A 25,179-nucleotide genomic window follows, 5' to 3' on the forward strand; every position below is an offset into this window, starting at 1 on the left:
TTCAGGCAGTCGCGGTCAGGGGGAGCCTCGGGATTCCCTCTGCAGGCGTCGCTGTGGGGGCTCAGGGGGGACAACTTTGGTTACTCACGGTCTCGGAGTCGCCGGAGGGTCCTCCCTGGGGTGTTGGTTCTCCACCAGTCGAGTCGGGGTCGCCGGGTGCAGTGTTGCAAGTCTCACGCTTCTTGCGGGGAGTTGCAGGGGTCTTTAAGTCTGCTCCTTGAAACAAAGTTGCAGTTCTTTTGGAGCAGGGCCGCTGTCCTCGGGAGTTCCTTGTTTTGCTTGAAGCAGGGCAGTCCTCTGAGGATTCAGAGGTCGCTGGTCCTTTGGAAAGCGTCGCTGGAGCAGGGTTCTTTGGAAGGCAGGAGACAGGCCGGTAGGACTGAGGCCAAAGCAGTTGGTGTCTTCTGTTCTTCCTCTGCAGGGGTTTTTCAGCTCAGCAGTCTTCTTCTTCTTGTAGTTTCAGGAATCTAAATTCTTAGGTTCAGGGAAGCCCTTAAATACTAAATTTAAGGGCGTGTTTAGGTCTGGGGGGTTAGTAGCCAATGGCTACTAGCCCTGAGGGTGGGTACACCCTCTTTGTGCCTCCTCCCAAGGGGAGGGGGTCACATCCCTAATCCTATTGGGGAATCCTCCATCTGCAAGATGGAGGATTTCTAAAAGTTAGAGTCACTTCAGCTCAGGACACCTTAGGGGCTGTCCTGACTGGCCAGTGACTCCTCCTTGTTATTCTCATTATCTCTCCTGGACTTGCCGCCAAAAGTGGGGGCTGTGTCCAGGGGGCGGGCATCTCCACTAGCTGGAGTGCCCTGGGGCATTGTAACACAAAGCTTGAGCCTTTGAAGCTCACTGCTAGGTGTTACAGTTCCTGCAGGGGGGAGGTGTGAAGCACCTCCACCCAGAGCAGGCTTTGTTTCTGTCCTCAGAGAGCACAAAGGCTCTCACCGCATGAGGTCAGACACTCGTCTCTCAGCAGCAAGCTGGCACAGACCATTCAGTCCTGCACTGAACAATTGGGTAAAATACAGGGGGTATCTCTAAGATGCTCTCTGTGTGCATTTTTTAATAAATCCAACACTGGCATCAGTGTGGGTTTATTATTCTGAGAAGTTTGATACTAAACTTCCCAGTATTCAGTGTAGCCATTATGGAGCTGTGGAGTTCGTTTTTGACAGACTCCCAGACCATATACTCTTATGGCTACCCTGCACTTACAATGTCTAAGGTTTTGCTTAGACACTGTAGGGGCACAGTGCTCATGCACTGGTGCCCTCACCTATGGTATAGTGCACCCTGCCTTAGGGCTGTAAGGCCTACTAGAGGGGTGACTTATCTATACTGCATAGGCAGTGTGAGGTTGGCATGGCACCCTGAGGGGAGTGCCATGTCGACTTACTCGTTTTGTTCTCATCAGCACACACAAGCTGGCAAGCAGTGTGTCTGTGCTGAGTGAGGGGTCCCCAGGGTGGCATAAGATATGCTGCAGCCCTTAGAGACCTTCCCTGGCATCAGGGCCCTTGGTACCAGTTACAAGGGACTTACCTGGATGCCAGGGTGTGCCAATTGTGGAATCAAAAGTACATTTTAGGTGAAAGAACACTGGTGCTGGGGCCTGGTTAGCAGGGTCCCAGCACACTTCTCAGTCAAGTCAGCATCAGTATCAGGCAAAAAGTGGGGGGTAACTGCAACAGGGAGCCATTTCTTTACAAGTCCCATTCTCCCTGTATGGTAGGATTGTTGAGATGGGCTACCCAACCTGTCATTGATCCATCAGTGGTAATTACGGTCTGTGGCAGAGGGTCCTGAAATGGCAGCCCTTTTGATAAGTTGGTGTGATTCCACCATCGCAGAGAGTTGTAAGTCTGGCGGTCCAACAACACTAGAACGTGAAGTTGACCCTGTACCCAAGACCATTGTTGCGAGAGACACTGTTGAAGGGGTCTCATGTTTAGACGTGCATTGAGTAATACTGCTATGCACGATGCCATCATTTCCTATAGTTTCATGATAAACCTTACTGTGTAAGTTTGAGTGTATTGTAGCTGTGACATGAGATTGTGAAAAGCTTGAATTCTCTGTGGGTTTGGGTACGCTAATGCTGAGTGTTCAGAATTCCTCCCGAATATGGTTGCATTTGCGCTGGTTGCAGATGAGATTTTTTGTAATTTATTGTGAACCCTAGACTGTGTAGGATATCGATTGTGTATTGTGTGTGCTGCTGACAGGTTTGAATGGTGCTGGCTTTTATGCACCAGTTGTCTAGATAGGGAAAGATATGTATATGTTGCCTTCTGAGGTATGCTGCAACCACTGAAAGGCATTTGGTAAATACCCTTGGTGCTGTTGTTACTCCAAATGGTAGCACTTCGAACTGGTAGTGGTTGGCTTCTATCACAAATCTTAGATATTTGTGATGTGCTGGATGTATGGGAATGTAGAAGCAAGCATCTTTTAGATCAAATGCGGTCATGTATTCCTGTTTTTGTAGTAGGGGAATGACATCCTAAAGAGTGACGACGTGTAGATTAAGTGGCCTCAGATCCAGGATTGGTTTGAGAGTACCATCCTTTTTTGGTCTAAGGAAGTATAGAGAATATACTCCTTTCCCTTCTTGAGGTAGAGGTACCATCTCTATTGCAAAATAAGCCTCAGGCACTGTTCTGGGCCGTGTCAGCGCAGTCAAAGTCTGAATCAGCATAGAACGACGTTGTTCTGGATTATCTGGAATGAAGATGGACTCACACCACCGGTGGGCACTGGCAGTGGGGCAGAACCGTGCTTGGAAGATTGACTTTCCTGAGATGCCTTGTCGGCCGACAGTCATGCCGAAATCGAAGTCCGCTTGGACTTCTTTTTGTGCCTCTTCCTGAGTGCCCAGAGGACCTCAAGTGAGAAGAGGAGGACTTGGGGCTTCTGGAGTGGTCCCGAAACCTCCTCCTCGAGCAGGACCGAGACCTCCTAGGAGTAGCACCTACCAACGTTGACTGCCAGGTTGCGCCATCAGCTTCCGAGACCGCGCTCTCAAAGCTTTCGGGGTCATGGCCCGGAAGTCGTAGCATGACTTCAAGTCGTGGTCTCTGTCGAGGCACCAGAGACATACCTGGTGGAGGTCCGTCACCGACATGGCGCGATGGCAGGCACCATATGGCTTGAACCCTGTCTTCCTTGAAGACATTCTCGCACAGACAAAAAATCGTTGACAAAAGGGTAGAAAAAAGGCCTGCTCGATCCCAGAACTGCGCTTAACCGACGTGGAAGGAAAACATCAGGCAAACGCACACCGGGGTGGTGCCTTTCTAGGCGACCATGATGTCTCAGATAGTTCGAAAGACACCACACAGAGCTGAACAACGCATGCGGATCCAAATGACGAGACCCGACGACTCACACAGAGTATTTGCTCAGCAAAATATTCCAGATTCAAAGCAGATGGCAGGGAACTCAAAGGTAAGGAATCTGCAGCTAGAAGTCTCTTTCAGATATAAACAATGCAACACACATATCATCCAAATATGATATTCTGTGCACATGCAGAATATACATAATTTATGACTACACCTTCTAGACACGTAAAGATGCCTAGAAGCAGTTAACATATAATGATGAGTAAAGTGTACAAGTTACCTAGGTTTAATCACAGCATATAACAACCTATATGCAGAGTAAACAGAAAATCCATGGGCACATGTAAAGTTTGCCCAAATGCAGATCGGAATAAGTACAGTTTAACCAGTTACGAGTGCCAAAGCACAGTCAATGTAATGATTAGGTTGCAATAGGTACTGTCAGCACCGGAAAGAGGCGAAAAACCAGAAGCAATGGAATCCGTATAGCACACAATATTCCTTATGCAGATGTGAATGTAAGCTGAATTTATAGAGATGGTTTACAAGGAATATATACGTCACTTGCCGTTCAGATGGACTCAGCAAAACAGGTTATAGGTTGAGAACAATGTGTTGAGCTGGCATAGAATGAAACATCAGTGATGTTGGTATGGTCGCTGCTAGGATCTGGAAGTGATGGAGGGATATTTGAGATTGGGTGCAGTTACCAACCTGAATACTTGAAGATATACAGATGGTGGTCAAGGGGCAGAATGGGAGGCTGGAACTCTGCCACCCCAGACCAAAACAGAATAAATATGCAGAATGTTGCTGGTATATCGTAGTATGGTTCTTATTAATGGCTGGTCGATGTAAGTCATGTTACGCTAACTGAAAAATACAAGACTTGAAAATCATGCAGCAATTTGGTGAGAAAATATTCTGAAAATGGGTGAAAAAATTGTTTTCATTCAAGGGCAGTTTGTTATGTGCAATATGGCATCTATTATAGTCTGAGTCTATTGTGTATTAGTCTGTTCTTCCGGTTCTCTGAAACTTCGCTCCGTTTTCCATCAGTGTTATATTAAATGTCACATGCACTCGCAATCTAGACAGCAAAAAGGCCACTGGAGCATAGTTGTGCTGCACCATTGATTTAATATTCAACACTGCCTTGTATTCTAGGTTGAGGCCAGGCTGAAATATTGTCTGTTATCCCTTGCGGAGGCTTCTAGAAGCAGAGTGCCAATCTGATCCTCAATACACAACACTTACTTTGTACAGCGGGGCCTGCATGTATCCAGGGTTGGCTGGTCCTCAGAGGTGTGGAAGCCGAAGTGTTAGCAACAGTCGCTTTGGCATGTGATGGGTCTAACCAGCAGGGGAAGGGGTTATCCTGCGGTCTTAAGAGTGTGGAAGCAGACCATGTTTGCAGTGGGTATACCAAGGTGAGCCTGCTGGGACCTTGCTGGATGCTACCTTAGTGTGTTGAGGTATTCTGCTGAGTCTGGAGTGAGTGTATGAGAGCCAACCGGCTGTTGACCTTTTTTAAATCGCAGCCTATGAGCTGTCTGGTTTTGCTGAAGACATCTTGGGTACTTTCATCAAGTTGACCTAGGAATACATTCTGCTTGTTGATTATTATGGGCTTTGTGGTTTGAAACTCATTTTCTGGCTTTCCATTTGCTGCCTTTATTTGCTTTAGGCTCTGTAGATTCAGTTTCTCGCTCCCGTTGCTTAAACCATGTTTTCTGTATCATTCCATGAATTCACTTTCTGGTAATGGGCCTGAAAATCTTGTTCTTATCTTGTCACATTTATTGTGCATTCAAAGATCAAGGTCAAATGTCAGGCGCTAACTTTCAAGGGTGCTTGTTTACTTTTCTTTCTCTGACTTCAAAGTGAGAGGATTTGTGTGACAATCTTGCTGGATAATGGGGGTAGGAAATTTATTTTCTAGCACATGCCAATATTTAAATGAACTGTGCAAGTATTTCAGAATTTATCACAATTATGAACACACAAAGGGAACACATTTTTTTATTTGTGAAGTGTGCTGGAAACAAATACATTAATGTGATCAAAATGAATCATTAAACTATATGATGCAATTTCCACACTTTTTTTTTACTGTGCACTTTCGTTTTATTAGTAAAACTGTATGTCTGTGCAAATGTTAATAGTCACTTTATTTGAAAATGTGTTGCCTGTAATGGCAGTGTGCTACCACACTATGAATACTCCACGTAACTGCACTCTACTCCGCACCACTCCACTTTACACAGCTCCACTATACCTCACTGCATTCTACCCTGTACCACTCGACTGTATGCCAATGCACTCTTCGCCACTCTGCTCTACACCTCTATCACCGACTAAGGAATTGTGATAACTGGTATTAAAGCATCTAAGGATTAAACATCCATTTTCAGTTTTCTTGAACTGAATACAGTTATACAATAAATCGTTTTGACTTACTGGTGGCTATTTAATTCAAACTAAGTGCTATCAGCTCTACTTTCTTCAGAGTAAATGTCTGCACTGTGGTGCTGGCAGCCTCATCTGGGGCACAGGTTTTAAAACAGTGCTAGATTTGAGACTGGACTAGTCAGTCAAGGAGAGCCCTATCTTCTTCAGTATAAGCAATATGCCATATTCTAGGCGTGACTGACATAATAGATGTCTGGAGTTAAACAGATAGTTTCCATACAAAGTGTACTTTTTGCCCTTCTTGCAATATTATTTTCCCATATTAACTACTAATCTATAAACTGCTTTTTGTTTATTTGCATTTATACGCTTCTTTGATGCCCAGGGTCTCTAAGGTTAGCCTAGAGCTATTATTTGTTGTTTTTGCTTAGAAACTACTTGCTCCGAATTACAGCAGGAAGGCTATATTTAATTTCAATTAACAACAGTAACACAGTTCCAAAGATCAGTTCTATTTATGAGTCCTTCAAGATATACATTTGAAGAGTGTGCCTCTCCAAGGATGCTAGGGTTTTGAAAGCCTGTAAACAGAAACTGCATCAGCTACAGATCAACCTAACATGGCTAAGGCTGCTTTGAGTCCTCTAATGACTCCGGGACACTAATGAAGATCCCGGTTGCCCTGTTAAAACAGCAGCATGCCTCAGAAAACTTCTACACCCAACAATCAAATGATGACGTGCTTGATGGTGCATGCTGCTGTGCCAATCCAGGAGATATTTCTGGATTGATCGGATTTATACCAAATCCAAGTTGCTTTTATCTAGTGGGCAGACTGGGCAGTATGGGGGTGATTTAGCAATGGTCTGCATAGATGGTGCCAGAGTATCACACCCTAAACCAATTATAATAGGTGAAATATTTGAGGAGCTATTAAGGGTTTTGCCAGTGGAATGACCAGGCCCTGATAGGATTACTGCTCGTTTTATAAGAAATTCACATTTACTGGATAGACATGCCGTATGATTCTATAAGAAGACAACAAAATATGGCATTCTCCATCCACCTCAAAAGAGGCAGTTACTGCAGCACTACTTCAGGGATTGTACATTTAGACAGTTCACTGACCATGATCAATATGGCTAACAAGAATTTAACTAAAATTCATGCAAACTGTTTACTGTCATTTGTGTTTCCAAACCAATGTTTATGCGTAAATGATCAACGCTGAATAATGTGCATACTCACTAGGGAAAATTATGGTAGAGCAGTCAGTAAAATGGAGGACGAGGCTGACCAGCTGGCTATAGTTGGCTTCCTTCCTGAGAGGGATTGCACCCCCGAGATGGTGGTCCTGTTGTTTTCATGGATTTTCATAAATAAACAGATTCTGCTGACCAAAGCATTCTTTGAAACATCAAGAGCTGTCGTGATCTGATCAATGTAGATACCCAGTCATGTGCCAAATGGAAAGTTACACCGGGTGGGGTGCTTGCCCCTCTGACAGAGGTTGTAAGGTTGTCTGTTATGATTTGGGGCTATGCTAAATAAAATGACTTTTCAGTCGAACAGTCTGTACTGATACTGATGCCTACACTTGCAGTCTCCATACAGATTAGCCACAACAGCTGATTTTTAATGACCCTGGTCGGCACTCCTCCTCCTTTCATGGAAAAGTCCTGCACGCAATCCTCGTTGGAAGAGTGCATCCAATAGACAACCATATTCTGTGACTGATGACCTCTGAGGACCTTTCTGGTGCTTGGGATAAGAGAAAGCAAGGCTCCCCTTTTGCTGCTTTTAGGACTATGACTCTTCTTAGTGCCCTACTTGAACATTCATCTCTTCTAATTTACTAAACTTAACCCCATAAGTGCGGGCGTCGGCAACTGGCCGACGCCCACACTACCTCCCTGGTGCGGGTCACGACCAGTGGCCGACACCAGGGAGGGGTTTAAAAATCCAATGCAATGCACCAGAGGATTTTTTATTTATTTTTTTCTTTCCCCGTTGGAGACACGGAACAAATTCCGCGTCTCCATCCTGCCCCGCTCCCGCCCCTTTTTCTCTACCGGAGCAGAAGCAGATCAGGTAAGAGTCCTCTTCTACTCCGGTGGGGGTAAAAAAGGCCAAAACGGCCTCCCTGGCACCGTCTCCTGGCCATGGATCGCAGCACATGCCAATTTGAACCTCGTGGAGTGCAGTGAGATTCTTATTCACAAAATATATATATTATATATATATATATATATATATACATATACATGTATGTTTTCTGTAGTGGCAGTTGGGTTTATTGTCCTGCTGCAAAGGATATACATTTATATGTATTTAGCTGAGTGGATTAGTAAAGGCAAGCGTTACCTGCGCTTTAAAACAAATGTTATGCCAGGGGGACTATGGAGATATGAGTGGCACTTTTGCTGGGTGGTACTGAGGGAATTAGAAGAGGAGGTAATGGGAGGCAGCGCACCAAAAATGACTGTCGCACTGGGTGCCACCAGCGCTGAAGGCTGTGATGATGGGTATGTGGTAAGGTGAAGTAATACATTCTTTTTTGTTTTTTTTCAGTGTTTTCAGAGAATCTGCAGAATTGGAGAAGAAGCTAAGGTAAGGTGACGACATTTCCTATTGTACACAACAAACATACCCACGAGCAATTTTGTGACTATCTGCCTTCTACGTAGGCTAGTAATTTAGAGGGACAGTTTAGCCAGTAGCAGAGATAGCGTCTCTTTGGATGACTGTTGATCAAGCCCTAACTCGGGTTATTAACGACAGTTCTGATGTAGGTTCAGAGACTGAGACAGCAGATACTGAGACAGCATCTGAGGGAAAGGACAATGGGGCAGAATCTGTGAGTGATTTGTCAGTCGGCGGAGTCCCATCCGACGACACCTCTTCCAATGAGTCTGAAGGAGACAATGACGACAGCCGTGCTGTCCCTTCACAAGCACATTGGGTAAGCCGAACTCAGAGAGCACGTGCTTGTGGCCGCAAGCACAGAGAGAGTGCTCTCTAGGCAGCCCCCCTGTTTAGTTCAGCCCCAAATTCCACCTTTTACTGGTGACGCTGGATGTAAAGTCGATACAGCTAACTTTTTGCCAGTCGACTACATCCATCTATTTTTGGATGTTGACTTCCTTCAGAAAATTGTGCAACAAACAAATTTGCGTGCAGACCAATTTCTGAAGGAGCGTGGAGGCACTCTAGGGCCCCGTTCTAGGGCACGCCAGTGGACTCCCACTTCGCTGACGGAGTTGAAGATATTTTTGAGCCTTACGCTCAAAATGGGGTTAGTGCAGAAACCCACCTTGCAGTCCTACTGGACGACTCGCACGGTTTGGGTAACTCCCATCTTCGCACCATACATGAGCAGAGATTGTTTTTTGCTACTGCAGCGCATGCTGCATTTCAATGACAATTCTGCTGCATTGCCCCGGGACCATCCAGACCATGACAGGTTGTTCAAAATTCGGCCTGTCGTGGAACATTTGTCTGCCAGGTTTACAGAGATCTATACTCCTGGAAAGAATATAGCAGTTGATGAGTCCTAGATCCTGTACAAAGGACGGCTGCTTTTCAAACAGTACATTGCGAGAAAAAGAGCTTGCTATGGCATAACGCTGTACATGCTGTGTGAGAGCTCTTCTGGCTATGTGTACAGCTTGAGAGTGTATACAGGGAAGGATTCTACCCTAAACCCTGTAGGTTGCCCTCCCTCGTTAGGGGTCACAGGTAAGATTGTATGGGAACTGGTCCAGCCACTTCTTTACAAAGGTTATAACCTTTATGTGGACAATTTCTATACAGGAGTAGAGCTGTTCAGTGAGGTCTACAAAGCTGGCACTGTGGCCTGCGGTACAGTTCGTTGTAATCGTAAAGGATTCCCGCAGGAGCTTGTTTGCAAGAAGCTCCAGAAATCAGAGAGTACTGCATTGCGTTCTAACGAACTGCTCGCAGTCAAGTTCTTAGATAGGCGTGCGATGTATATGTGCTCACTACAATTCATGATGAGAGCACTTCTCCCATCATGGTTTGGGGTCAGATGGCCGAAGTCCACAAGCCCATCTGTAAACTTGATTAGAATAAGTACATGGGCGGAGTGGACAAGAATTCCAGGTTCTTCAACCATACAATGCGTGTCGTAAAACTCGCACTTGGTACAAGAAACTGTTTACCCACCTGATTCAGATGGCAACATATAATGCGTATTTGTTTACCGTCAGACAACCACAGGAAGGCTCGTGACTTTCCTTGACTTCTAGTTGTCTGTAATTGAAAGCCTCACTGCTGTTACAGAAGCAGCAGCAGCCTCCACCTCATATGTTCTGGAGGATGTGGCAAGGCTGCAGATGTTCAGCTTCTAAACCCCTTCACACACACATACTTACCACAACATGTTCTACTTCACTTCTCTGCTCTGCATACTTCTGCCATCTAGTGTTGGGTCCAGAAGGTTGAAAGTTGTTTTCATTCAAAAAATCTTTGGAGTCACAGGGATTAGGGACTCCTCCTCTTGGTGGTAATGTGCATGGGCATTGACTCAGATTGCTTTCTCGCAGGTGGGAGAGAATGGAGTGTAGTGCAAGAGTCAAGGCAGAGACGTCCAAGTAAATGTATATACCTATAATGGTAAAGAGACTGGAACGGCCAAAGGCATCTGTGGAGGAGGGCGGGCACATGTGAATCTACAGCACTACAAGCCACAAACAGATGCTTACTGGGTAACTAACATTTTCCGTTTGATGGCATGTGTGGCTGTAGATACACATGGGTATTGCAATGGTCTGGAAAAGTATGCATAGTACTTTCTGTCCTTCCATAGCTTGTTGGTGTGCTAATACATCCACACAATAATGCTTGGTGAAGGTGTGTGGACCATGTAGCTGCCTTACATATGTCAGCTTTGGGGATATGTCCTAATAAAGGACAAGTGGAGTGCAGTCAAGGAGGAACAGGTAATGAATGGTATTTTAGCCTTAACATAGCAGGTAAGAATACATTTCACAAAATATCTGGCTATGGCAAATTTAGATATAGGGTTGCCTTTGTGTGGTTATGGAAAAGCATCAAAAAGTTGTTTGGTCTTTTTAAGGGTTTTAGTTCTATCAATGTAGAACAACAGCACTCTCTTAACATCTAGAGTGTCAAGAGCAGCAACAGAGTCTGGTTGTGGGAAAAATAGGGGCAATTCAATAGATTGTTTGAGGTGGAATTGAGATACAAATGTTTGTAGGAATGCAGGCTTTGTGCGGAGAACCACTTTATCCTTATGTAAATGGAAAAAAAGGTTCTTGTAGGGTAAAAGCCTGGAACTCACTAACACACCTGAGTCAGTGATAGCAACTAAGAATGCCACCTTCCATGATAAGAACTGAAGAGGGCATGAATGCATAGGGTCAAAAGGTAGACCCACGAGTCTTGCAAGTACAATATTAAGATTCAGAGAAGGCACTGTGGGTGGGGGGTTGCTTAGTGGAATCACTCGTTTAAGCCCTTCCATGAAGGTTTTTATAACTGGAATTTGAAAGGTGAAAGATGCTGTCTGTTCTGAAGACAAGCAGCTATGGCAGCCAGATGCAATCTTATGGAGGTGTATGCTACGTTCACTTTCTGCAAATCAAGAAGGTAGGACAGAATGTCCTGCACTGACTTTGAAAGGGTCTAATTGTTTTGGCAGCCAAAAGCAAACAAACATTTCCATTTTGCTGTGTAGCGTGCTCTAGTGGACTTGTGTGCCTCTTTAAGAATAGTCATGCATTCTTGAGGCAAGTTAAGGTATCCAAATTCTATGACATCAGAAGCCATATCGCAAGTTTAATTCCTTGGGATGTGGGTGCCTGATTTGACCATGCTTCTGAGTGAGAAGGTTTGGGTTGAGGGGAAGCTTCTTGTGAGGATAACTGATAGTTCTAGGAGGGTGGTGAACCAGGGCTGCCAGGCCCATGTGGGAGCTAGTAGTATCAGTGTGAGGAACGTTTGCCTGAGCTTCTGAACCAGAAACAGAAGAAGAGGGAGAGGCGAAAAAGGGTAGTCAAATATCCCTGACCAGTTCATCCATAGAGCATTGCCTTTGGATTGAGGGTGAGGAAGGCAAAGTTTGGGCGTTTTGTGCTTTCCTCTGTTGCGAATAGGTTTATGTCTGGAAACCCCCTCTTTTGGAAGTAGAGGAGCAGGACTTGGGGGTGGAGTTCCAAGTCTTGGATTTGTTGCCGCAGCCTGCTGAGGTCGGCAAAATCGTTGTGTGTCCCCAGGAGAGGTTGCACTAGCTGATGGATGTTGTGACGAATGGCCCAAAACCAGATCGTCAGCGATAGGCGAGATAGCCCATTTCTGCAAATAATACATGGTTGTCATGTTGTCTGTGTGGATCAGGAGAACTCTGTTGATCAGGTGAGTTGTGAACACTTTTAGCGCTAGCTGAAAAGCAAGAGGTTCTAGCTGGTTGATATGCAGACTGCAGTGTTTGGAATCCCAGAGACCTTGGACTGTGAGATCCTAAAGGTGAGCACCCCACCTTGTCTGTTATGCGTCTGTTGTCAGTATAGTCTGAGGAACAGGGTCGAAGAAAGGCCACCACCTTAACAGGGTGTCTCTATACCACTGCTGCATGGAGTGATGAGTGTAGCTGTCTACAAACACTAGATACTCCAGGTGACCTTGTAAATGAGACCAATGACGTGCTAGACATTACTGCAAAGGACTCGCGTGCATACAGGCATTTGGCACTAATGCGATGCACGGGCCATCATGCCTTGTAGTCTCATAAAATATCTGACTGCAACTTGCTGTTCGGGTGAAAACATGATACCCGTGTTTGAAAGTTCTGTGTGTATGCTGCATTGGGATAAGCTAATCCCAGCTGCATGATTAAAACAGCTCCAAGATAATGCTGGATCTGAAGAGGCTGAAGATTAGGTTTCTGGAAATTGATGGTGAAGACTGGTTGATACAGCAAGTCGTTAGTAGCTTGGGTGTGATGCAGACAAAGTGGAAGAGTGCTGGCTTTGATGAGCCTATCGTCTAGATATGTAAAAACATGAATTTTTTGTCTGCATAAGTATGTTGCTACTACTGCTAAACATTTTGTAAATACCTGTGGTGCAGTAGTTACCCCAAATGGGAGGACTTTGAACTGGTAGTGGTTGCCTCCTATCACAAATCTGAGATATCTGCAATGTGCTGAGTGAGTAGGGATGTGAAAACAGGCATCCTTCAAGGCTAGCGCTGAGAGGAAATCGCCCGGCTGAAGAAGTGGGATAACGTCCTGGAGGGTGAGCATGAGTTAGCAGCCGCAGATCTACTGGGGGCTCAGAAAGTACAGGGAGTAAACTCCTGTCTCTTGGTTTTTTTGTCGGGAGGGGTTCTATGGCTCCCTTTAGTAGTAGAGCCTGAACTTCCTCTTTGAATAGACTGAGATGTTATGTAGCGAGTTTGTGAGAGCAAAGGGGAATGTTTGGAGATGTCAAAAAGAGCTCTAGACAATAACCATATTGGAACATTATACAGCCCCTATTGATCAAATGATATATTTGGCCAGGCAGGGAGGAACTGTTGTAAATCTCACCCAAAAGGTGTTAAATAGTCAGGGGAAGGAGAAGGGAGTCACTGCTTTGTGTGAGAGGAGGTGCCACTTAGTGAAGTTGTTTTGCCCCTTCCTTCCCATGGGCGGCAGGGGTATGCAAGACACCCATAGACTTAGCCACGTCGGTGTCTTTATCAGAGAGAGCATTCAGTAGGGTCTGCTGCGCCCCTTGTTTAAAACCGGATATGCGTAACCACACATGGCGGAGTAACAATATACTAGTGTTGATCCCTCGTCTCTGCAGAATCTAAAGCACTCAAGATGGAATTATTGGACATAAGTTGGCCCTTGGTAACTACCTCCTGGCCTCTCTTCCTATGTTCCTCTGAGAGGTATTAGAGGAGTTATTCCATGTCATTGCAATGGGTGTGGTCATAACAGTCCCTGAGTATTATCTATACTCCAGTGGTTGGCTGCTGGCTGCACCAAGTTTACCACAGACATCTATAAGCTTGCTCTCCTAGTCAGGAGATGGAGCTTCACTGGCGGTCTGGGAGTCCGCTCTCTTACAAGCATTGGAGACCCCTAAAGAATCAGGTGGAATTTGGCCTCCTGATTGAGAACGGGATCAGAGGGTGAGGTTTTATATTTTTCCTCTACCCGTGGTGTAATGATGCAGGCCCTACCCAGATCTTTAAAAATGTCATCTGAGTGCCTCAGCATTCCTTTGAGCATTGGAAGGTACTGTGTTGCTCTGTGAAAAGTGGAGAGGGCTTCAAATAGGAAGTCATCCTCTATGAGCTCCTTATCTAAAGGTACCTGGTGGTAAGGGGCTGCCCTACCATTAAGCACTTGGAAAGAGGCAGCATCGTCTGGAGGACACTGCCTAGCACAGTAAACGCCTGGGCCAGTGTCAGGTTGGGGATCAATATCATAGGCTGTCCAAGGGACTGTGTGTTGAGGCAAATCAAAGGTGTTATCCCTTGTTCAATGATCACCAGTGAAGGACTGCAGGAACCCCTGAAGGGTGATGTCAAGCGGGTCACCCTGTGAATGTGGGGTAAGGGTGGTAGAGGTGTTGGTGGAGGAGAAGCAGGCAGAGAAGAATGTAAAGTATTAGTGTCTTAATCCGCCTCTCTTCTTTTTGGCAGCAAGTGCATCAATGGCCTCTGTCTGATGGTACTGTCACAACAGTCTTTACCAAAATACAGCCAATCTGAGGCTATTTGTGGAGCAATTTCTGCTTAACATCGAGTTGTTCCTTCGTTTTATAGAGGACAGGCTCAACCGAGGGACTTGGTTCCGAAGGTCGTGTTGATTTCGTTTTTTTATCGGTGCCTAAGTGCTCTCATGTTTCAGAGCCCAAATGGTCGATGTCGAGACTGCTTGTGGTGTTTTTTTCAGCTATGAAGCGGTCAGTGCTGACTCTAAGCATGAGGTTGTCAGTGCTGAAGAGGGAGCTGGTCGGCTTGGCATCGAGATGGTTGGATTAGCCTAGTGTCTAGGTGCAGAGCCCGATGGCGGGGCATCCAAATCTGTCTTTTGGTGCAGGCAAAGCCTGTCAGCAGTGGTGGCCCAGAAGCCTTTGATTTGGTGGAGGTTTCTTGGGCAAGACAGGGGTTTCTGTACTTTAAGTATGTTGCGCCAGAGGGAGATCTTGCATCTCGATGTCTAACTCTAACTCTCAAACAGGACTCCTCTTCAGCCGCAGAGGCCTCTTGTAGTTCTTCTTCTGGCTGGACTTTTCGAAGGAAAACAATTTGCAGCCTTCCAGACCCAACACTAGATGACAGAAGTATGCAGATCATGTGTATCTACAGGTTTTCAAAGATATTTTAATATTTTGGTGCTTGAGGAAATTACCGTAGCAATCACACACGTCTCATAGTCCCTATCTCTTGTGGACTTGGATACATTGGTAGTAAATATCTGGACCTTTCTCCTGTTTCTCCATCATGAACGGGGTGGGGGTGTATTGCTATTTAAGTACATTTCACTCAACTTAAGCAACACAACGAGTTTCACAAAACTGATTATAAACAGCTCACTTCAATATCAGTTATAGGGGCACTTTCCGGTACCGAAGAAGCATGTTTTTTTGAGCAGTACAACTAAAGTCTTGGTTTAAGTTCTGTTAAAAAAAAAAAAAAAAAAAAAAAGGGCCTCTCTAAAAAGGTCTCTAAAGCTTGCGATGAGCAAGGCTTACAGTCATTAATCATCCTTTACTGTGCTAATTTACATTACAAAAACATGGCATAATTAAAGGTGGTCGACAGATTTATTTATTTAACCAGGGCCCAATAAAGTTTCAACATCTAATTATAATTCAAGGTCTCTGTGTGTATTTAAACACCTTTCAAGTGAAATTAATGTGTGTTTAAACAATGACTGGGACTCAAAGATGGAGAGCAGTGACATACATGTACATATTTCATTTCGAAATCTACACAGCCAACTTACAAATGGAGAGGACTATACTTTGGTGGGTTTGTCAGCATAAACAATTGTCATCTTTTCCTTGTAAAAGTAATTCGTAGATGTTTAAAGTGAGGAGGCTCCATAAGACAATAGAAGAAACCTGAGGGTGGCTTGATGCAGGCCTCAGCAGAGTTCACCTACTGCCAGAACTGTCACCTTTCTAACAAAAACGTGCAACTATTTCCAGTATTGATATTTTAAGGATACTAGATCTTCATACTTCACTTAATACCGGTGTACATTACCTACTATTCAATTACATCCTCTGCTACTGGGATGTGAGTGTTTGGCTCCCTCGTTCATGGGATTCACTTACCTCCTTCATACACAGAACATCAGGCACCATCAAGAAAGGTGATGCTCTGGATGAAAAGTGTCACCATTAGATATTGGTCTTTGACAATCAGGGAATACTGCCATTTTGAGCTAGGGTTATTCCCACAGCTCATAGCGTTTGCCCTTCCTGCAGCCCTTATTTCATTCCCGTTATGTCTTGGTGATTTTTTACACAAGGCCACAGCAAAGGGTCTCACCTATTTGGTATGCTAGGACACAGTCTGGCATAGAATCAGCAATCATGTCCTTTTAAGCAACCAACATTAACAATCAACTCTGGACAATTCTTGCAGTTTCTCTCACTACCTAATGCATATTGTGCATAATAAGGGAAAGCTTGTAGACCTAATACTTATGTTTTAACACACTATAACACTCTATCCACCACTGATCCTTCTTCCTCTGACCATACCATGATGAACATGTCAGTCTCCCCATATTCTACTCAACATACTTGTCTAAAAGGCACTCTCTTGACTCCTATTCTCAAATCTGTTAAACCTTACTGCCCGTCATCAGACCCAATTAGTCATCAAATCACAAAATCTTTTGTAAAATGTCTGCCATCCTTTTCCATTCAATTATCTGGTATCTACTTCTTCCATCTCCCCCCGTGGTTTGTTAAAAGAAACAGCAGACACTACCATATCCTCCAAATATCGGCCAGGAGCTTGACTTCATCTGTAAAATATTAGATTATCTGTTCGACTCCTGCGAATCAGGTTTACCCGCACCTCATTTCACGGAGACCGCCCTCTTGCATATATACCGCCCTACATCGCCTATACTCACAACCTCCTCTCATACATCCACATACTGCTCGACTTACCTGAAAGCTTCCAACATTGTTTACCACTCTATTTAACTTTGCAACGTACCATTCTATTTTACTTTGCAACTTACAAACCCTTATCATTGTAGGCTCCACACTTAACTGTGTTCTTCTCCCGTATCGCGGACTGGTGTTCTCTGTTTACTGGCAATTAGTAGATCACTACCCACTTCATTAACTGTCAGGACTTCAAATTTTTATCCTGGGTATTTTTTTTTTTAATTACACGTGACAATTTCCTCTTTTGGATTCTCTTACTAATTTTATGCAGACAATACCCAATGTATTTCTCTTTTCTAATTCTCACCACCCTTCTTCAACAATGTATGTCAGACTGTCTTTCTGACATTCGTTGTTTTCTAATGTTGAACTCATAATGGAAATCCTATACTTTTCCTCCTCTTCTACTGCAAACTGAACCCCTAGCTCTGTTGAAAAACTACATAATCCTATGCCTGTGAAGAGCGTGAACTGGCGCTTCCTGAATGTGGATCTGTGTGTTGCTCATTTTCTCCAGGCTACGATTTACACTGATGCCCTGCTGAGGCTCTGCAGGCCTGCTCTACTGCTATCTTTGCCTTCACTGAAGCCCCGAAGCCGCACAAGGAGTCCAGAGAAAAAGCCCCAGAGCATAAAAGAATCCATCTCTATCACTCACCAGAGAATGGAAGATGGATATGCACGTTTCCACTACCTGTCCAAGCAAGTCATATTTCATGTACTATTAACAGCCTAATAGGAGGTTCGAAGTGCAATCTGACAACTTTAGTTTATTGCATTCACATATTGGTAGAGTTCATGGTAATTTTGATAGACAGTCCATCACTGGATTTTTCACATATTCACACATTTTGAATATTCCCCACCATGAGGATGAGAAATGTTAAGACCCTTTGTTAATCTTAACATATCCAGTAACAGCAGGCTACATACCCCGCCATCTGAAGCCATTGCTGCCCCAGGTCCTCTGTCACATGCTTTTTAGATTTAGTTTCTGTCATGAGGTGAAAGAGACTGCTCTGCTTGCATTTAATGTACACTAGGTTCCTGTCTGATTTGGTCTTCAATCTGTGTCAGCAGGTGGAGGCACAAGCAAATAACCAAAAAAGTCCCCGTTAACCCTCACTCAGATTTTATAGGTTAATTTAAGACATCTAAAAGAGGGAACTATTGCACATGCACACCACATGAGTATAACAACAACACAGGACATGGCTACATCAGCAAAACATGTTATAACTAGTGTAATTACCACAAAATTAGTGCTCTTTAAAGCAGCAGCAGAAGGCTAATTGGCCTTGTAAAAAAAACACTGCAGCCATCAGCATAGCTGTCACACAATCTATTAACTGATCAATATAAGAAGCAGTTTCCAGGCTTGAAAGTGGCAAGCTTACCTTGACACTAAGAAAATGGGACCTCAAATACAATTTTCTGGTGGTCATGTTGGTTGGGGACAGAATGTAAAGACTCCGCCAATGCTTGAACGCTGTTCTCCACACTCTATACTGAGCAGAGACGAATCGGCTCACTAAACTCCATTGGCAATCAAATTGCGCACCTCCTGCATGCTAGCCCTTGCTTCTAGGGGACCTACAAATAGATTGCATATGTTCTTCTTGCGTTCAAGCCTCTGCATTCAGGCTTTTCATCAAAAAAAGTACCATTAAGCAACAGTAGTGATTCAACAATAAATATAATTACCTTTAAAACCTGAAGGAGTAGACCTGTACTAAGCTAGGGAGAGAACGAACGTGCTTATCGACTGCAGAGTAGTATCAATGCTTTATCCGAAGAAAAAACAATATGCGTGCCAGGGCCCTTATCAGGAGGCTACGGCAGCATGCTTCACCCATTGCTCCTGCTACCACAGCTAGTGCCAGTACCAACACAACTACTAACCACTAAACTCCTGTACGTGTGACAATTCAGAATACTCTAGCCCCCCCCCAAAGCTATAAGAATGGCTTAGGTGGCTTGTAATAGTCATTTTTAACACATGTTGAATTAATAAACAACTGTTGTTGCGCTCATCTCTAAACTAGACAAACAGTACCACCATGTAGCAGACTGTCATAAAAGCCAGTGTTGACAATTAAGTGATGGTGCCGAGCACCGGAAACCACCGGCTCAAATTAATCAATGAATAGTATAGACTTTCTGGCAAGAGGAATACATCTTGTGCATGACAAAACTTTAAAAACACATTTTAATTAGAATATGTAAGATAACACAAAAGCACTACAGAATGTTGAGGGTGAAGTAACCCCGGAAGTAAAAACCTTTGTTGATAAGGAATACAGATTGTACACAGGTAAGAAACAAGTGGGAGGTAAGATCAGAATTCAGATCTCAGAAGAGGGCCGATTGTTTATAGGTTTGATCTATGTCCTTGGAGAGGGCAAGCAGTTTTACGGAACGCACTCAGAAGTTTAGAAAAAAGAGCGAGAGAGAAGTATCCAACCTATGTCTAGGCACCTGGTCTAGAAAGGTTTGTAAAACCGTAACTAAGCAACCAAGTAATGAATTATTCCTGTTATATGGCTCCAGTGATGTTACATCCACGCTGTAACTGACCACAGAGTGGAGTCAGGACCACCTTCCGGTGCAGGAGAGCTATTGCTAAAGTTTTCAGATCCAGTCTAGCTCCTGTGATGTTTAATAGTTGAGGCAGCCATCACAAAAGATCAATTTGATCTTCTCAAGCTACTGGAAAATCTGTAATGATAACAATATATGATGTAGACTAGTTTTCCACATCCCTTTATATAATATTTTTTATACTGCTGGTATAATTTTTTTTATATTGCTGGTTGTAAAATATGTGCAAGTTATGCCTTATAAATGTTTGACAACATGTAGATTGAAAATCTGCAGCTGTTTTTATTAGACACTAAAAATGTCCTTGAAAATGTTTCTCCAAATGGTTTACCATGCTACTAAAGCAGCGTTAAAAGAAGTGGGATACACTCTGTAGCACTGGGCTATGCTCCCTTGCGGAGGCGAAAAATGAAAACTACGGGGAACAACAAGTTAAAATTTTCAGGTTTCAGCATTAAAACCCAAAACACACTCGTTGTACAAAAGTAAGAAGCAAATGATCTCATATATTCCCTACAATTACACCAAATATTTAGTTATTTTAAACCCAATACTAGGAAAGGTTAGAGGCAGAGAGGCCATGGAAGGATGCCCTTTATAATAACCTGGGAGATGAAAAGAAACACTTTAGTGAAGAACCGTTTGACTACTCTTAGTATACTTATCCTTCCACGTGCAGAAAACGTTATAACTTGGCCCCCCGTCTGAAAAACACTGAGCCATGAGCACCCCCAATAAAAGTAAGAAGTCTTAATCTCTAAAAAGAACATCAAGTTCACTGGCTGCTTTTGAGGGGAGCAACCTGCAAGGCTTCAACCACATGAATACAGGCTGACAAAAATACGGACTGGTCCTTTTGGAACAGTTTCTAGAGCTAGAATAGTTTTTTATCCTGACTAAAACCAAAAAAGAAAAAAGGTGGTGATAATGCATAGGTGGAGTCAAATCACTCAGCAGAGTTCAGAATACAAATTAAGGTAACTTCAGTTGAGGGAGTCTGGCTTATCAGTTGCTTTTTCAGGCAGACAATGGGCTCAATTTAGCTTCAGTACTTATACCGTTGCATCCATAATGTGACAAAAGTCTGCGCCCATAAATGGTGACATCTTTGATGGCCACAAAGGTATGAAGTCCACAGTTAAAATGCAGTGAAAACAAAGAAAAAGTAAAGGCAAACTTGCGTAAGAAACAACATTTTACATTACATCTAGAAGAAATTTAAAATTACTTAGACAAGAAAAAATATTCAACTGCAAAAATACCTGCAGATGACCAAGATGTCACTCTGCTAAAAACATTAGCGGATGTAAAGAAAATCTAGTGCCCAGAGAATGTTGTATTAGAGTGGAAAATGTATACTTTGCATAGAAAATGCCTGCTGTTGTTATCCAGTACTTTGTAAATACATTAGAGTTTTGCAATTGTTGGCAACAGTTCATTTGTGCGATGAATTTACCTGGGGGTGGCACAGTTATCGGTATCCCTAAAATAAAAACAAACAAGACACATTTAATGAAATTAAAATGGATGAGCACATTTATCACACATTTAAATGAGGGTGAGGGGGCCATGACTCAAGAGGCTCGCTCTCACCTCCCTCAACAATGGTAGTAAATAGCATATTGCTCTCTGTACATCTCCAATTAATGGTTTAGACCATGCTATTTTCTCATGTGCAGTAGTTATAAACACAGTTATTGAGGCATACTCCAAGCACAGTCTCATTACATAAGTCCCCTGTGTGAAGCAGAGATTCTCTAGAGGAAGATCATTATCCAGAAGACCGAGAAGAAGCAGCTCTATCATGGCTAAAACAGAGGATTTGAACTTCACGCGGACTAAATCTGCATTTACTACTACATTTGCTCCACATATCATCATGTTTCATTAGGCTACATTTTTTTTTTTATAAAGGATGAATTGTGAAGCTATATTTTCTATTGCATGAAAAACAGTCAAGAGAACCTGTTATGTTTTCTTAAATGTGATTCTCATCTTAAGCAAGGAAGTCTATATTGCTAAAATTCTGTGGTAAATGTGGCATCTGTGCACAGGAGATGACCAAATACTTCCATTGAGTCTGACGACATATCGCACAAATCTGACTTAATTTGGGTTGGGGATATCATGCATGCAAGTAGATAAGGTTAGTGATTTCAACTCTCCAAATGCTGCACAGTCCTTCAAAGGAGCAGGGATATACTCTAAAACTGGTGGGGTTTACAAGAGTGAGACCTCAATAGCAACCAGTGTACACGTTGTTTTTCATGGTGGGGAGGATCGAATGGCCTCTCAGGTCCCTTCCAGAGCATTTGGAAGGTAGGAGCCTGGGCATTATGTGATAATATATTGCAAAAAAGGGAGTTTCCATTATAAAACTATGTGGCACAGTTGTTAAAAAAAAATGTTGAAGAAAGTGGATCATTATGCGGGTAGGCAGCGACCTATCTCAATGCACAGTCGGTGCTGCAGTCCATAAGTAGCATTTTAAATTCCAGTCTCATGGGTGTATTTTCAACACCATACATTAGGGTCTTACTTTTGGTTGGGGATATCATGCACGCAAGAACATAAGGTTAGTGAGTTCAACATTCCAAATGCTGTACAGTCCATCAAAGAAGCAGGGACATACTCGGATTTACGAGAATGAGACCTAAATAAGCACACCAGTGTACATGTTGTTCTTTATGGTGGGAAGGATCGCTATGACTTTCAGGTTGTATCCAGAGCATTCGGAAAATAGAAGCCTGGACATCATTTAATAGTATTTCTTTGCAAAAAAAGGTGCTTCCAATATAACTATGTGGTATAGTTGCGCCAACAATGCTGCAGAAAAGTGGATCATTATTTGGATGGGCAGTCACCTATCTTAATGCACAGTGTGTGCTGCAGTCCACAGATGGCATTTAACTTCCAGCCCCTGGGTTTATTTTCAACACCTACACTAAGGACTTGTAGGCAAGTTAAATAAGTCTATTGCAGTAAACCAATTTAATCATGTTTAAAGTGGGGAGCACAGGCACTTTTCACCTGTTTAGCATGGGAAAAAGTGCACAGCAAAATAATTATTGTGTTACACATGGAAGATGTACACAGTAGGATATTTATGGCAACCACTGGAAATATATTTTTTTTACTTAATTGCAACTTTTTCTTCTGTTTGGGTCGCTAGTATTTAGATGCTTAGAATAATTCTTGTTTCCATAAGTGTAGCCTTAAAACTGAAAAATAAACATTTTTCAATCTTAAAACATCATGAATGATATATAGTTTAATGACAACCACAATTTAGCATTGTAGTACAGTATGGAACTTCATTTTGAAAGAAGAATGTGGTCAGTCTAGATATTATTATATAGGTGATATCCATGCTGTTCGTATGATCTTAAAATGTTTGAAGTAGAAAACAAATTAAAGACAATTAAATGTAATTTAGAGTGAGCTTTAACAAGGATTACTGCAGACCAGTGGAACCAGGGCTACAAGCAGTATCCAAGATAATCTGATTGCAGAAAGTCAACAGATCGCCACTTTCCTGAAATCTGCATAAGAGCCAATGCCCATTAGAGTTATAAAGTGCAACCCAGTATAGTACTTGACCTTTACTAACAATTTGATTTAAATCACTAACTACATAAAAAAATCAGACACAATGGACTTTGGAATCATGACTATTTTGGTACAATGAAAAAACTGGTAAACATCCCTTTAGCTTTTACATTACACACATTCAGCACAATGGAAATGTGCTTTAAGAAACGGTAAATGAAAGAGAAACATCCTGATTTACAAGAAAAGATGAACCCATTTTCAGGGTGAAAATCCAATGTCTATGATGTACTACCCTACTGAAATGAAAAAATAATGTGTGTCTATAAAGAATACATTTCAGAGCTTTTAGCAAATGTGAAGACTATTTAGTAATTTAGTTCATGTTTGTGCCTAGACCAAAAGGGTGACCATAGCTAAAACGAAAAACAATCTAACACTTTCAAATCAGATCTGAAAGGCTTGCTGGATAGAATCCCATATCCAACCCCAAAATGAAATCATGAACATTCAAGGGCGTAAAATTAAAACTTTAACAAATAGTTTAGAACAGGCCTTTATTACGGATAAATAAGCTAAGATAAAAGAAAACTTATGGGCAGATGGATAAATCTAAATCTTTAAAATGTATCCTTTACAAATGTCTTTACATGATGGATTTCGTTATCTGGTGGTTAAATTGTACAACACTGGTTTCTGATCCAGTAATTCGATTCCATCTCTGATAACAGATGAGGTACGTTGAGAAAGTGCCATATTTGCTATTCAGGCACATTTTAAATATGGATTTGCTTTGAAGATTTAACCATGATCCCGACTCTGTCAACCGGGGAGCAAACCAAGATGTGGAGATCCTACTTGAAGCCTAAGACAATAGCACCCATTTTGGGAGCTGACTGTCTCAACACCTTTATCCTCACAACATAATAAAAAATATATTTTAATCTACAGAAATTACTAGACTACAACATTCATCCTGTTCACTGTGCATAGTAAAAGCTCTAATTGTGAGAGGTGATGGCAGTAAGCAGAAGCAGGAAATGAAAGGCCCAGGATCTCACACAGGACAAAGCCTCAAAGAAAAAGTTCAGCTCTTTAGGAAGGGGGAAGTTAAGGCAGTGCTTTCCTATATAAATTTCATTGCTGCCAAACTGCTCAGACTGCTCATCCCAAAAGGATTTGCATCTCTCCAGTGCCTACAGGTATAAGAACGAAAGAAAAAGTCTCTCTTCTTCAGTAAGGATTGCTCTGGTAGATACTGATATATTCCCAGATGACAAACTGGATTCCGAAACTTTTATCTAGCAGTAGCTCTCCAGTGCCGGCAAGTGACACTACATGACTTTAGTCATGGCTCCGTCCACCCAGGAAGTGACATATGTACGCAGTTGCCTAGTGTCCTCATGTCAGTAACTTACCTCAATACCCCACTGAGGTGTATGGAGAGGAGCTAAACTGCTTGACAGTAGAATAGATACCAGAATGCAAAAGTTAGGTAATTCTTTGGAACCTTTTTAGGACCATCACTACTTAAGAAGAAGAGGAAGGAAGGTTATGAAGATGCTGATGGGAAGATGTAATATCCACTAGTAATACTGTTACCTAAAATAAGCTTCTTATTCTTCTGATGGATACGTCTTCCTTCAGATTCCTCACCTTGAGAATAAGTGTCAACACAGTATCTACCGGGAGGCCTGGCATGGTGGTGTAAATTATGTAGAACATCTCTGGTGAAGTAGCATCACTCCTCACCTGAGCCATCAGGTATGCAGCAAAGACCAAGTAGCCACCTGGAAAATATCAGTAACCGAATGCCCCTGGATAGGGCAAGTCCTTGTAGAATTGTCATTAATGTCAAGTAACATTTTCACATATGCTTGGTCACTGCATGACCCGTATTCTCCCCAGCAAAACCAAAACAAGTTGGTCATCCACCCAATCTGACCTTGTAAGATCAATGTAACAGAAGATGGCTCACCTATGGTCCACCCAGTGCAAGACCCTACATCTTGAAAAGGTGAGGTGGGGAAACAAGGACGAAAGAGTGACAAACTGGCCAATGTGGAAGATGGATATCACTTTTAGCATAAAGGAGAGTCATA

General features: G+C 42.9%; 1 protein-coding gene across 6 annotated transcripts in view; it reads right to left on the minus strand.

The window, feature by feature from the left end:
• FIP1L1 (factor interacting with PAPOLA and CPSF1) overlaps positions 1–25,179 on the minus strand; it is a 510,903-nt gene that overhangs the window by 120,076 nt on the left and 365,648 nt on the right. For all 6 annotated transcript variants that reach the window (XM_069201295.1, XM_069201279.1, XM_069201288.1 and 3 more), the window contains one exon: positions 20,985–21,011. In XM_069201295.1, the coding sequence (XP_069057396.1) occupies positions 20,985–21,011 (27 nt within the window). The remainder of the gene's footprint in view (positions 1–20,984; positions 21,012–25,179) is intronic.

The sequence above is a fragment of the Pleurodeles waltl genome, chromosome 1_2 (assembly GCF_031143425.1).
Source record: "Pleurodeles waltl isolate 20211129_DDA chromosome 1_2, aPleWal1.hap1.20221129, whole genome shotgun sequence".
NCBI lineage: Eukaryota > Metazoa > Chordata > Amphibia > Caudata > Salamandridae > Pleurodeles > Pleurodeles waltl.